The sequence below is a fragment of the Scardinius erythrophthalmus genome, assembly GCF_964197995.2.
Source record: "Scardinius erythrophthalmus genome assembly, chromosome: 11".
Classification (NCBI taxonomy): domain Eukaryota; kingdom Metazoa; phylum Chordata; class Actinopteri; order Cypriniformes; family Leuciscidae; genus Scardinius; species Scardinius erythrophthalmus.
The window spans coordinates 10,784,630-10,799,923 of NC_138231.1; the positions used below are offsets into that span (position 1 = coordinate 10,784,630).

General features: G+C 40.6%; 1 protein-coding gene across 5 annotated transcripts in view; it reads left to right on the forward strand.

The window, feature by feature from the left end:
* The window catches only part of hivep2a (HIVEP zinc finger 2a), a 76,311-nt gene that overhangs the window by 56,307 nt on the left and 4,710 nt on the right, over window positions 1-15,294 (forward strand). For all 5 annotated transcript variants that reach the window (XM_081378222.1, XM_081378220.1, XM_081378221.1 and 2 more), the window contains 2 exons: window positions 59-211; window positions 10,087-15,228. In XM_081378222.1, the coding sequence (XP_081234348.1) occupies window positions 10,360-15,228 (4,869 nt within the window). In that variant the 5' untranslated portion in view covers window positions 59-211; window positions 10,087-10,359. The remainder of the gene's footprint in view (window positions 1-58; window positions 212-10,086; window positions 15,229-15,294) is intronic.

A 15,294-nucleotide genomic window follows, 5' to 3' on the forward strand; every position in this document is an offset into this window, starting at 1 on the left:
TATATGGTCTCATATCACACATTATCATTAAACTTGTTTTGTTTCATTGTCTCTACAGTGGTCTGCATAATCTCAGCACCCTGGCCAGGGGATCTTACTTGTCACCCCACTGCCCAGCCTTCAACTGCCTAACCGAACTACCACAGAGGAAGCAGCGCGAGGCCTTCACCCTGAGAAACAAGCAGATCCCAAACTTACAGAGAACCTTTGGGTGAGTTTACAATGTCACACCACACAAGAGCAAAGACAGCAGGATGCAAAATATCTGGGAGCCCATGAAGGACCCAGGTGTTTAATATGGAAAAAGTGGAAAAGCGAGGTTAGGGAGACACATGTTCTGTGGGCTGTACATCTGGTGGGACCGTGTGCTGAGGTTGCATGCCTCACAGATGCAGTAGGAAGATAAAAGTGCATCGCTGATGATATCTGATTTACCACAGCTAATAAAACTCTTGATTAGCATGTAAGTGGAATCATATAGATGCATCAATATTTAAGAGTGACTTTATTAAGTGTAAAGATCAAAGGTTATTTTGGTATCAATTCCAGTTTTTAGTCCTCTAAATGTAATGTCTAATGTCCATTTTTGATGGATAGTGTAGGCTAGAATACGCTACATGACTACATGAATTCTGAACAGATTTTAAAACACTTGCGGACTTGGTAAATGGTTACAGAGAAAAACTAAACATTATACACTTAGCGACTGAGGATTTACACACTACGAGACTTTCCAATGATTTTAAGCACAACAAACTCACTCAAAATCATACACCTCATTGCTAGTGTTCTAAAATTGCTCAAAATAAAAACATGTTTGAGACTTTCCAATGATTTTAAGCACAACAAACTCACTCAGAATCATACACCTCATTGCTAGTGTTCTAAAATTGCTCAAAATAAAAACATGTTTGATATCCTCCAACTGAATAGAACCAGTCTGAAGCGAAAAGAAATCAGAGTCTGTGCCCATCATACACTACGCCCTTTTCTTTTAAGTCTGTCAACTCTGATTGGCCAAAACCTACAGATTGGCTCTGAGTTTGGGCAACTATCATCAACGAGTCCAGACTGTCAAATTCTAGGAATAAGTCGTGCAGTGTATTCCAGCCTTACAACAGAATAAAGATCAGACCGTTGAATCTTTTCCACAGTTCTATGATGTGTTTGTGGACACCAGAAATGCCAGTGCTTCAAAGCCTGAGTCGCAAACAGTGACAGTTTATTTTCAGTGGTGCTCAGAGTAGTGGCAGCCAGACGTCCCAATTGTGCATGATCGCCCACCAGTTATTAAGCTTTTAACCTCGGACAGTGAATAGTCTCATTTATTTGTTTTACTCCAAGAGGCCAGGGCACACTTGTGGCAGATGTTTCAACTCTTCCACTCTGGATCACAACCTCCAGATGCTCTCTCTCTTGTTTTGCACCTTCTCTTTATAGAATTTTGGCAATGGATATACTTATGAGGTATACTATTCCACTTGATTTGGCCTAGTCCTGTGCAGCACCTTCTTTTTTGATGTACTTGTGTCCAGTAAGCTGTGGGGAGACCTTCATGTGGCTGAAGGGTCAACATGTGTTAGTTTACATGATCCAAGCTGTGTCCAAACCCCTTTAAAGGTAGAGCCAAGCTAAGACCTCCTTTGGAGGCAGTCATTTCCCTTTGGGTTTTGTGATTTTAAATGTCAACAACTGGCCACAGCTTTTACATTTATACATGCTTCAGTCTACTTTCTAATGTAGGTAAGAGGAAGTGAAAAAATAGGATACATTTCAATGTAGCACAATGTTGTAAGTGGGGAACCAGTAAGAAAGACAATTAATCAGTGCCTACACAGCTGTTTCCTGACATTTCTGCAAAATGTTGTGGAAAATTTAATGAAGGCTAGCTTGTAATAGTTTCAAGCTTACCCGGTGGAAAATATGACAGTCTTTCCATAGACAATTAAGACCAACATAAAGCCCTGTTTTTCACTTTTTTTAGTCCGTCTTTCCTTCCATCGGGCAGTGTTCTGTGTTGAAGCCAAGGCTAAATGGAAACATGTACATTAAAACAGATACAGCTGTGGAGTCTGAAAAACCCTTAGGATTGTTGGCGCTTTGCTAAGCAATCTAAGCAATGGCACCTACAGGAAGATTTAGTTTCACACACACACACCCCTCGACAGTCTGCAAGGCGGCCATGTTTTTTAAACACCGCCTCCAGAAATGTGTCATAAATCCATCTAATGACCAATACATGGTGCTGATGATCTTTTCTCCATTTACTTCCATGACATTTTCCTGTCCACAAATATGCAACTCTTGTTTTGGGACCTAGTTATTCATAGAGAATGTTTTCATCTGTACCGTTTTCAATTATTGAGCTATCCTGTAATTAGGTTGCTTTGTATTAGACTGCTGGTGTGCCTCAGACCTCTATGCCAGACCGGGGTACATTTTTCCTTCCAGGTCCCCACTTTCTCTACTGGCCAGTCTGGTCACTAATATGATTGGTAACAGTATCTCGTGCTGGGGGATAGTGCTTGGGCTTTCAGAGTGGCACTTAAATTAGACATGACCTCATGTTGAAAGGGATTGGATTAATTCTTTCCTTAATAGCTGTTGTGTTTTCTATCAGCAGGCACTGCCTTTTGACCCGACACCCACAGCAGCACTTCGATTGTGGTATTGTCCCAATGTAGACCTCTTTGGTGACAGAGAAAGAAGATAGAAAGAACCGCTGCTTCACTGTGATAGGTTTATTCAGGGCTTCCCATCAGACCCGTTCAAATGGTTGTTGGCTTGTATCAAATAGATATCAGTAGCTTTTTCAATTTCAGGACATACATGGTGGACATACTGTAATAACTGGGCACTTTCTTAACTGCTGTTACGTGTTCATCAAGATAAATCGCAACATTTCCTAAACTGAGACAGTGCAAATGTCTTATTTAATGACTGATGTCAAGGCCCAGTCAAATTTTAGCGAATAGCAATTTGTTGAGAGAGCAGCCGTCTGGACAGATGATGTTATTTAAATAATCACCATTGATATGATTATGATGACAAGCTAATGGATAATGTGTCCTTTCCGCTGCCGTATCTCAAAACTAATCAGAGCCAGTGAGCGTTTTCTCCCTCTTCTTTATGCCGTGATATTGTCCTTATGAAAGAATTGCCCATCATTTCCATGAATGTGAGTCTGTTGATGCTTGATTTTTCCGGTACATTCACTCTCTCACTCTCGCTGAGTCGCTGGCATCACAGCTGCTAGATAATTACACATTCGACCAAATGTCTTGAAGGGTTGTATGCACCTCGTTTCCGGCTGCGCATGGATCACAGCAGCTCTGCCATCCCTCTCGGCCCACACAGGCAAAGAATTGGATGGGCTGAGTTGTGTAACTGAAGCCCCTTTCATAACGCAATTCATCAACACCATAACCCTGCATGGTATTCATGCCTTCTCCACCCACACAGGAACAGTCACCCACTCTCCTCACCCCGTCTCGAGATGGCTGTAGATGCTTCCCACGCATGCTTTCTCTCTCCAGTGCACACATAAATGTTCAGGCTCTCCTGTAAATAGTTTTAAAAATACTTCCCCTGTGCTTTAATGGCTTTTTCCTCTGCTCCATATAGCTTTCAAAGACTGTATTATCTGTCTGAATTTAATATTGTTATCATGTTAATTAGGGGTGTCACAATATACCGGTATTGGCATTAACCGTAATATTTAAAATGAATAGTACACATATGATATACAATCCAGCACCAGTATCGACATCCCAACGTACAGTAGGTGGCGGTATTGCAACTTAACGCTGGTTGCCACTTGTCGTAAAACACAAGCAGACACAGCGCGTAGCTGCTACTACTACTGTGTAAAAGCATGTAGTCGGATATGACAGGATATGCAACTCTATACTCGCACTCCAAGAAAGTTAGAATGCCACTGTGGAATTTTTTTGGACTCCTCAAAAATGACCTGTTAATCACCCCAGTCAGCAGGACTTGCTGATCAACAAAGGGTTACCCTACTACCAACCTGTTCACCCACCTCCGCTATCTTGCAGATTTAGCCACTGTATATAGAGTAAGTTGCAATTATTTTGCTAGTCCTGAAATGCAAAATGTTGCATTAACCTGTTAACTGCTGATGCCTTTCTGTGTTTTTATTAAATTTACATCCCTCAGGGCTTTTAGTCCAAAAGTGTGCTGATTTGGTTAAAAACGTATGGCTTATTCGTGGCTTTACTTAAAATTATTACTTAGCAGTATTTTTATTAATCTATTTTTACCCAAAACAGGCAATATGAGCAATATGGTTAAATAATGTTTAACCATAATAATTCAAATATGATTAAACTCTCACATGTAAGGTCTGTTTCATTCATAATCGACGCCGGATGGCATAATCGCACAAAATCCACAAGTGAGACTCATAGCAGTAATAAAACTTCCAGGAAAAACCTAATATGGACAAAGACACTTAGATATAGCATGCTGTAGCTGAATAAAATGCACACTGATTAAACATGAATTAACACACCATTGCGACATCTATGTTCTTCAAGCCATCTCAGGTATTCGCATAAGGATAATGTATATTTATAATGTAATGCCAATTAGGCCTGCAACAAACGATTATTTTGATAATCGATTAATCTAACGATTATTAGAACGATTAATCGACTAATCGTCGATTATTTCACAGACTAATCAGTAAGTTTGGAACGATTATTCAGCCTTTTCAATTAGTTAAAACACTGAGTTATACATATTCTAACTATAATATAAAAAAAGAAAATCACTTCAGCTTTTGAAATGGTTGGTTTAATGAACTTTGAGCCAACTAAACAGGTCATTCTCTTTAAGTTTTCAGATTTCTGTCCAACTCAAATCACACACAAATGCAAAAAGCATTGGTTAAATATTCGGTTCTCTTTCAATAGAAAAAAATAAACAAAAAAAATTATCAGCTGCATTACAGACAAACTTAAACTGCAAACAATTATTATAAGAACACAATTTTAAAAAAATTGACAGCTGAGCTGACAGAGACATTCTCATTCACCTTTTAATTTACAGTATAAAAAAATAACTGACATGATATTCTTCATAACATCTCTTTTTGTAAGTCTTCATGAATATGGAACAAAATACAGGCAAGTGATAAGACTGTAATAACTAATAGTTACAATAATAAAAACAGCCCTGACTAAGCTCGATCAAGCTTTATTCTATGCAAAAATAATCATCACATTACTGTAATTATATTATTATTGTAAATATTATTGCTATTATTAGTAATACTGCATTCTCTAAAAAGAGATTTACTGCTAGTTATTTACGTTAGCTCCAGCTGGAGAACATTCACCTCTCACCGGCTCGTCTCGTGCCGGGTTTTTCCTCTTTAAGTGCTTTAACATGCATGTTGTGCTCCCGTGAAAAGCAAGTTCCGCCTTGCATGTATTGCACACGACAGCATTCTTGGTTTGAAGTTTTGTGAAACTTTCACAGACCTTGCTAGATCGGATTCGTTTGCACTCCGTCATAATCGTCATAATTCGCGCTGTGTTTTCTTCTACCGCAAGCATTTGTAACGGCTGCATTACACTCTAGCGCTACAGCGCCGTAGCGGTCAAATCGCGATATTGCAGGCCCTTACATTAGGTCACGTGGGATCAAACGACTACTCGACAACAAAGATATTTGTCGACAATTTTTTATTGTAAATGTCGACTAATCGTTTCAGCCCTAATGCCAATCGACATAAAAAAAAATGTTCATCAGAAAATTATTTTTGCCCCATTCTGTGATAAAAAGCTACATCAGTTCACAGAAGGAAGCTATTTCAAACTAGTTGCAATTAAGTGTAATTGTAGCTTTTGTATGCTACGGTGTGAAAAACACACACAAAAGTAAAGATGAATTTTTGAAAATGTTTTATTTATTTTCTATATCGATATCGCAATATATCTTTATCGAATTATTTTGGCCATGATAATCATGTAGTGAAAAATCTGATATTGTGAGAGCCCTTGTCTGAACTGCAAGTACGGCTGTATTTTTATAAACTCCTATCGATCCTCCTATTTCCTACTTTCAGAAGGCTTTGAAGGCATTGTAGCTATTGTTGAGTAGCGAGTTATGGAAGTCCTGTGCCCTTGGAATGTGATTGTGATATTGCCGATGTGTAGAACTCCCCTATGCTGACCATCTGGACATGATCTTAGCAGGCCTGTGTCTCTGCACTGGCCTCTCACCCGGCTGCATGTGGAGTTGGATGAGTCGCCTGCCCAAGATTCAACTTTGGAGTCTTAATGAGGAGTCAGTATGACACTCCAGGGGGCTGACTCACACACATTTGGGTGATACATCCTCTGGTCCTGCTAACACAGACCAAAATCACACCGTAAAAGTTGCTGGATTAGCAAAAGGTGAATCTTGCGGGGAGCTGAGATAAACTGCAAAGACGAAAATTCTGTGCGAGTGAAGGAAAAGGTAATGTGAGGATAGCATTAGTGGGCCATAATTCAGGATTGTCAAAGAAATTTCCTTTATTTGAGCAAATGGACGGTGGATTTATTCAGTTATAGGAAGTTAAATAAAAGAACAGCAATTGAGATCCTTCCAGCATGCAGTCGAGGTTGCTTGAATAATTGCTTTGAATAGACATGTGCCAGTTCCTTTAAAACAGAAGACTTTATTGTGGTGTCCATACTTCAATCTATTTTTCAGACTCATTCTCATCTGCTCTGTGCCACATGATAAAGCTCAGTTGGAGTAGTAAAAGTTGCCTCCATCACTAATGAGTTGGGATAGCTGGAACAAGAGCCATGGAAAATCAACTCAGCAACCTCTCCTCCTCTGCAAGAGTAGTGGTATTCGTGCACACTTGAAATTCCCTTATGGCAGTAAAGTTCCTCTTGAGACAACCAAGCAAGGTGTAAGCAAAATTTAGATGCACGACAACAAGACAAATACAAATAAGGTGCAAAACAAAGTTTAAGGGATTGACCACCATTTCTTTAGCAGTAGGAATTTGTCACTATATCCTCTATAACCACTGAATTGAAACAATTAGCAGCTTGTTGAATTATTCAGTGTCTGTCCTACAAGGAACAAAAATTGTCCCACTTTGGACTCGAAATGAGATCTGGCTTGTGTACCTCCCCAGCATCATGGCTGTGATGTCATGGGGGAGTAGACAAAGGGTGGAACCCAATCTCTGGAACATACCGCTCAGTGTCCAGGTGCACCTCAGTGAACTACATGATCTAGTAACACTGTCTACCTCCAAAGAGTCCATTAGTTTAAGTATGTAAACTACAGTCACATACATATTTCCTAATTCTTTGAGTCATTTGAACTACTGAATTTTCAGATCTTTGTACTTAAACCAACATATCACACCATAAGGGTTTTGGACTGCAAAACCATCCCTTTAAAAGTTGGGAGCGGTAAATGGACGAGCATGACTGAATTACTCTTGTTATTTATTGCCATAACCCTGTAACTTTGGCAGGGGCTAAACAGCCAGGCAGCTGATAATCACAATCACTATTAAAGAGTGTTATGACTCAGAATATTTTAAGAACATACTTTGGCGAAATACCTTTTTTATTTATTTTTTAGGTCTGCTTCTATTTTACTCTTTATATAATTGTTCATTTATATATTTATTTGTTTCCTGATGGTGTCCTGTGCTGAACTTTTGGGAGATTAAGCATTTCCACTGCATAATGGCTTTAAATTCAATGGCACTTAAAAAAGACAGGGAGTCTCCCTTCAGCTGAAAAGGATATCCAAATGGCTTAGAATGTGACATAATACCTCTCCAAATCCTTTTAGGACTGCTGCACCATGCAGCACTCCTTGACAAACAGACTTTGAGAAGACTGATGTTAATCCTCTCACTGGAATCTGACAGCAGAACTGTAAAATGCATAATCCTTGCATTAGATTAGGTGGTGTATTTTTATTCATGAGCAAGTGTCCTCATAAAAGTTTTTATGTTCTTTATTATACCAGTATTGTGTATCCAGTGTGGAGGTCTTGCTGTGGCCCCAGGCTACAAACCTCCTACACTTTGTATGTTAAAATGGGGCAGAAAGATGAGTGGCATGGCAGACAGCAGCATACTGATCTCAGCCATGCAAGGATCACAATGATCTTTGGGTATAAACAAGTTTCATAACCATCTAACAACATGGGGTGGTTGAAAAATATGTTTTGAGCTATGTGTGTAGAACAGGACATACTGTAGATTCACAGGGTCAAAGTAGCAGAGAACTTCATGTCATGTTAGATTTTTGTAACCTCTTTTGGTTTATATAATATGACTTAGTCATGCTATTCCAAATTCTGATGGATTTCCTGTGAATGGAGGCACTGCTCTTATCCTCTTCACAGTGTGTCCCACACATGTGCTCTCAAATTGTAAGCACATCCATTTGACTCTTAAAAATGTGATTCAAAATATTTTTAACCTCCCTTAAAAACATAGATTATCCAATTCATTCAGTAGATATCTCGCCACCACAAAATCCATCATTTTCACGAGCAATAGGGGTGGACGGTATGACGATATGTATCACAGCAACGATATAAAGTTTCTATCGATAGAGGTTTTTCTATATTATTTATATTGGTAAATATCTGTGCAGCGAAGTACTACTTACATTTATTGACACTTTAGAGTGATTAAAACAAGCATGACTGAGAAAAAAGTTAAGTGCAATAAGCAGCTAAATAGAATACATTATTGACTGCAGTACTGTCTTGACAGTTGACACACACCCATACTGTAGATCAAGCAAAAAAAAAAGCACCTGTTAGTCGTGGCTTATTGTACATGAATTATGTCAAAATGTCCGTCTTGGTGAGTATTCATGAAAACTTTTTTTTTTTTGGGTCGGTTTTGTCTTAAGTGAACGTAAACATTTGGGAGAAGACCAGATGTATGTCAATATATTGGATCCTTCCAGTAGGTCTTAAAGTGACATCAGCTACAGTATATCTATGTTCTTTTAGGCGTGTCAGTAGTATCTGTAGTTCCTGTGTCGATGTTCTAAAAGCCTCACTAATATACATAATTTGGCAGAAATTTTGTTGTGCATGTTGTTGTAGGAAACAATGCCTGACAAGGCTGCTATACATTTAAAATCACTGCTTTTAACAACAACTGAGGAGTTCAGCTCATGGTTTGTCTTGGTTTGTGAACACATATTTTCCTGTGTCAGGCATGGAAGAAATATGAAAACAAAATGAACCAAAAGTTAATGTTTCAAGTGCTATAAATACCAGTGGTTTTTCTGCCCTGCTATTTTTAGTGCTCACATCGCCTTCCAGACACCAGCGTCACACAGTTTCCTCACTCATACTCAGGCAGCGCTGTCTATTGCAATCAGAATGAGCCTGAGATTAAGATACACTTCACACAGCGTCTTCCCTTTAAAAACACATTCATATTCTATTTATTGCTTTTACTGCTGTAAAGTTGTACAAAAAGTTGTTCAAAGTTGTACTGTATATTGGCATTGTATTTTGGTCTGTAATGCTCCCACCTTTGTCCTTAAGTGTTCACAGTGTTAATGTTTTTAAAAGCTTAGAAAACTCTTAAGGAAGAAAATGCTTAGAGTTTGCCCTTTAAACACCCACCTACACTACTTCGAATGTCATTTGCATTCCTTGGGCTATTTTTATATGTTTGTGTCACTTTAGGAAATGAGTGGGCAAGGTTGTTAATGATGACTCACGAGCAGAGGGAGGTGGCAGCTCCTCTGCATCAGTTCATTGAAAACTCTCGACACACTTGCTAGGCAAGAAGTGCACATCTGTGCAGCTGCCTGGATATCAAACTGAAATAAATAAAACAAGAAAGCAAGATGTAATTGTAGTGTGATGAGCAAGAGTCACATGATCAACCAATGTACTGTTTTGTTCAGACATAGTATGATTTCCCCCCAGCTTTTTTAGACATCAACTTTCAAAATCTTAAGGTAGTAGTGTTAAATGTAGTGTTTACTTTAATACATTTAGAATCTTTGTCTTAAAAGCAATATTTAAACTTGAATTTATTTTATTTTTCTCTTATAGAAACTGAAACATCAGAGGTCTTTTAACAGAAGAGGAACAAGCTTGGATGAAACAAAAGTGAATGGACTGCTGAAATGAGTGATGGAAAGATACTGGCCTGATTGTCACAGAGGGACATAATTTACATTTTAAAGTGGAGCGACACTTGAACTATGGAAGTGGAAGGACCTTTTATTTAGGAGTCACTTAAGTAACACATCTGGCATGACAGCGTACATGAATGAAATTTAGCAAACACCCATCTTAAGAAACCCCATTGAAGTACTAATAAAAATGGAGCCACATGAACCTGCCATTGGCCAAAAATGCACCAAGGAGCAACGGGACAAGAACCTCTTACAAAGAAAATGGGTCTCTGAGCCTTCTGCTGTAACGAAAAGAAGTACCTTTGCAGATCCAGATGTTAAAAGACACTCACATCGTGAGCAAAGTCTTACAAGTGGGACAAGCCTTGCAAGCTCAACTCAAAAGTTTAGCTCTGGAAAGCTGATGTCATCTGCAGTGACACACTCATCACAAGAAAGTCAATTTCAACAGGTTTTCCCTCGGCCTTACTCCTACCAATTGCCACATTCTTACCCGCAAGAGCCTTTCCTTGGAGGTGCAAAGCCACAACCTGGGTTAGAGGCCCATGCCTGGCCTTTCTCTGGTCAATTGCAATCTCTGCCACCAGATGATATGTTTCCTGTTCACTCCCGCTCTCATGGAGTATTTCCCCGTCAGAAGTCTCCAGCTGGTTTTGGCCAGTTTTCCCAATCTGGACCTGAGCAGCCAGATGAAAGTCATAAGAAGGAACAAAAACCCAAGAAGCCAGGAAAGTACATATGTCACTACTGTGGCAGGGCATGTGCTAAACCCAGTGTGCTCAAAAAACACATCCGGTCCCACACAGGGGAGCGTCCTTATCCCTGTGTTCCATGTGGTTTCTCATTCAAAACCAAGAGTAATTTGTATAAACATAGAAAGTCTCATGCTCATGCTATCAAAGCAGGACTTGTTCCATTCTCTGAGCTAGCAACTCGAACAGACACTGATCAGGCATCTTCAGTTGGGGAAGCAGAAGCACACTCTGACGGTGAACAAAGCACAGACACTGATGAAGAAACTGCAGAAGGGGCAATGTTCCCTGAAAAACGTAGCCCACAGATATCATTCGAGTCTGACAAGAGCCAAATGGAAAGGGGACCAGCATATGCAGACCCAGCAGAGGAACTGTCCGTGGCATCTATGAAAGTGCCTATCTTAATTGTTCCAAAACAAGGGGTTCCATCACCTGCCACAGATTGTCCCCAGTTTACAGACATTAAAGGTTCAGTTATTGGTGGACAGATGGGCAGAGGAGATGAGTCTCATACAGTTAAACAGAGACTTGCCTTAAGACTCACTGAGAAAAAAGACCAGGATTCAGAGCAGTCACAAAATCTCTTAAGCCCCCACAGTAAAGGTAGCACTGATTCTGGCTATTTTTCCCGCTCAGAGAGTGCTGAACAGCAGATCAGTCCACCCAACACCAATGTAAAGACATATGAAGAGATAATGTTTGGAAGAACTTGGTACCACAGAACCAACTCCAGATCTAGACAATCAGTCACAGTTGGGATGGTAGCTATTGCTAGTCAAGACACTAATATCAACCAGTCTAGTGCCATGCAGGAGTTGGCCATGGGAAAGATATCAGAGGGTCATGTATTTTATCAAAGTGATTGTGCAGAATTAGTTGCTGGATGTGACCAAAAGCATTATCATGTTGGCTCTTGTCAAACTAACACAGGTCTTCTTGAAGCACCCTCTGATTCAGGGCCACTTATTAGAAGCAACTCAATGCCAACACCTTCCCCTACCAACCTCAATGTCCCACCAAGTCTAAGAGGGAGTCACTCATTTGATGAGATGATGACCCAAGATGACGTCTTTTACACAGCAGCTGTGGGTTTAAAGAGGTTAAGGAGACAGGGTGCCTTTGAACACTCTGCCCAAGAAGGGCATGGAGAGTCTGAGAACTATGGGAAGATCACAGGTTTGATCTCAAGTTTGAAAATGGGAGAGAGGGGGTCTTTGATGCCAGAATTTAAAGGCTCTGGCTCAGAAATGGCTTGCCCAGAAGTACGTACAGCATACACTTCATATGGTACAAAGGTGGGAATGACAGAGTTCGCCACAAGAAAACGGCGCATGAAAAAGAGTGTTGGTGAAGAGGAAGATTGCCTTGGACAAGATGATGGCAGTCGGAGTGGCTCTACTGAAATGACAGGGGACTATGACCTAAGACAAGGAAGTCAAGATTCTGCCAAGGCTGCTCCTGCTAGTAAGGGATCCATGTTTAGAGCACACAGTCCATCAGACAGTTTTGACAGAGGCTCATGTATAACTCCAGAGGATGTGGTACTTGTTCAAGATTCAGACACAAAGACTGTTGGAAATGTAATATCTGTCATTCAACATACTAATTCGCTGAGCAGGCCAAACTCATTTGAGAAGACTGAATCAGTTGAACATCCATTTTATCAGCCAGATAAGCATGCTGGACATCTTTCTGAGCAATCAGACACAGACAACATTGATGATGTGCAGAGCCCTGAATCTCATCATAGATCAGAAAGCATGGAACATCAGCAGCAGGGTGACAATGAGCATGGATCTTTCTCTTCTAACCCATTGTATCATATGCCCCACAAACTTGTACGACAACCCAACATTCAAGTGCCTGAAATAAGAGTTACAGAAGAGCCTGACAAACCAGAAAAAGAACCTGAAGTACCAGTGAAAGAACCAGAAAAACATGTTGAGGAATTTCAGTGGCCACAAAGGAGTGAAACATTGTCCCAGCTTCCTGCAGAGAAGCTACCCCCAAAGAAGAAACGTCTGCGTCTTGCAGATATGGAGCACTCTTCTGGGGAGTCAAGCTTTGAGTCCACTTGTACTAGCCTTTCAAGAAGCCCTAGTCAAGATAGTAACTTATCTCATAGCTCAAGTTTTTCAATGTCATTTGACAGAGAGGAAAGCATCAAATCTGTGTCCCCAACTAAACAAGATGATTTTGCTAAGCAGTCTGAGTACTTAACTGTTCCAGGTAGTGGCCATTCTCTGTCTATACCAGGCCATCATCAAAGAGAGATGCGGCGCTCCTCATCAGAGCAGGCACCCTGTGCTTTGCCCACTGAAGTACCAGAAATACGTAGTAAGTCATTTGATTATGGAAGTCTTTCAACCGGTTCAAGACAAGGAGAAGTATACGCAAGTGCTTCAGCTATGAAGGAGCGTAGACGAGGTTACCTGGTTAGACAGGCATCTCTCAGTGTCTATCCTGAAGTAGTGGTTCAAGAGCCAATCTCAGAGTTGAATATCAAACAAGAGCATTCTGACCACGTTTCTCAAGCTGCTTTAATTGGTACATCCTATTGTGTAACTAGTGATATGGCAAGACCCAGAAGATCTACACAGTCAGTTCTAGGATCGCATCACTTGCTGCAACAAAGCATCAGTGAGGACAGCCAATCTGAGGATCTTTTCCAGAACGCTCCTCGTTTGCCTGCACAGCTTTCATCAGATAGTGAGCATTCAGTGCATGAGCACATGACCCAGGATATAATTCAACACTCTTCACTTCAGAGCAACCTGGCAACCTCACCCTTTTTGCCATTTCAGCCAATGCTCTGGCATCCTGAATCAAAACAAAGAAACAAGCAGCACCTGGCGTTCCAGACACATCAGTTACAGAAACTACATATCAAACAGCCAAATCTACAGCCCATTCTACAGAAACCATACCAACCTCCTCATCAAATTCAAATGCAAACAGACTCAAAAACCGATGGGGCAAGTCACAACTATCCATATCCCTCAAGAGCCTCCCCACAGCAGCTTGGGGTCTTGTCATCTAAAGTGCTGACTACAAGCTTCTTACAACAAGTTCAGCCTATATTTGCTACTCAAAGTGCAGGTTCACAACCATCACTCCCTGGAATGCTGGTCCCAGTCAGGATCCAGACAAATGTGCCATCGTATAGTAGTGTTATGTATACAAGTGTTTCACAAATTCTTGTCAGTCATGCTCAGAGCACAAATTCTATCAGAGTTATATGCACAGACAATATGTCGACAGCTTCACTTACAGGCACTGCATCAAAGCACCAAGTTGGCATCAATTTATCCAAAATATTAGGACATTCAGACGGGTCCTTAAATTTTCCAATATGGAAAGTTCCTGAATATTTACCTGGGAGCCTTAATACAGGAATTCCTTTGTCTCTGACGTCAGGAACCATCTCTACTACAGATGCTTCCTCTAGTATCGGGGGGAGTAAGAGAATGTTGTCGCCAGCTAGCAGTCTTGAGCTTTTTATTGAAACCAAACAACAGAAACGGGTCAAGGAAGAGAGGATGTATGGACAGATAGTGAAAGAGCTTAGTGCAGTTGAGCTGAGCAATTCTTGTGCAACGAAAGATGATAAGTCCCCCAAACCTGAATTTTCAAAGAGAGATGACTCCATAGATGAACAAGAGAGGATGTCCTCATCTCCTCCCACTGATTTCTTGTCATCTAAATTCCTTGGGTACCCATCTGCACCTCATTTACCTGATGTGCCTCCAAAAGACAACTTCATTCCACCCTTGCAAATTATTACAAATGTGGCTAGCAGAGCAGATTCCCCAGAAGAGCTTGATATAGATGAGTCTACCCCAGAGGCAAGCTCAAGCCCACAATCAGTAATTTCCTCAAGTGATTCTCCAGAAGAATCAAAGCAGAACATGGGTAACAAGTTCCCAGTAAACATGCTGGTGCAGCTAGCTGCCAATCAGGGTGGTGGAGCTGTTGGAAGCACTCTCCTACTCACTGACCTGGCAGATGTCCATCAGTTTTTTCAATTCCCAAGTCTTCGCACACCAACTAGTGTCAGCTGGTGCTTCTTAAATTATACCAAGCCAAATTACGCACATACAACTCCCCTAACCTCTGTGTATGGTTCTTGGTGTGTCAGCTCTTACAACCCCAACCCACTCAACCTTAGCACCAAGGCCACCCTGGCACTTCTTCGGTCTAAACAGAGGAATAACACAGAGATGTATACAATGGCTGCTATGCATCAACCTGGCACTGGAAAACTTGTTTCATCCCTCCGGTGGAAACAGAAGTTTGAGCAGGTAGTCTTGACTTTCCTAAAATATACAAGAACAGTTGTTTTTTTAAGTAATTCAAATTTAATTGAA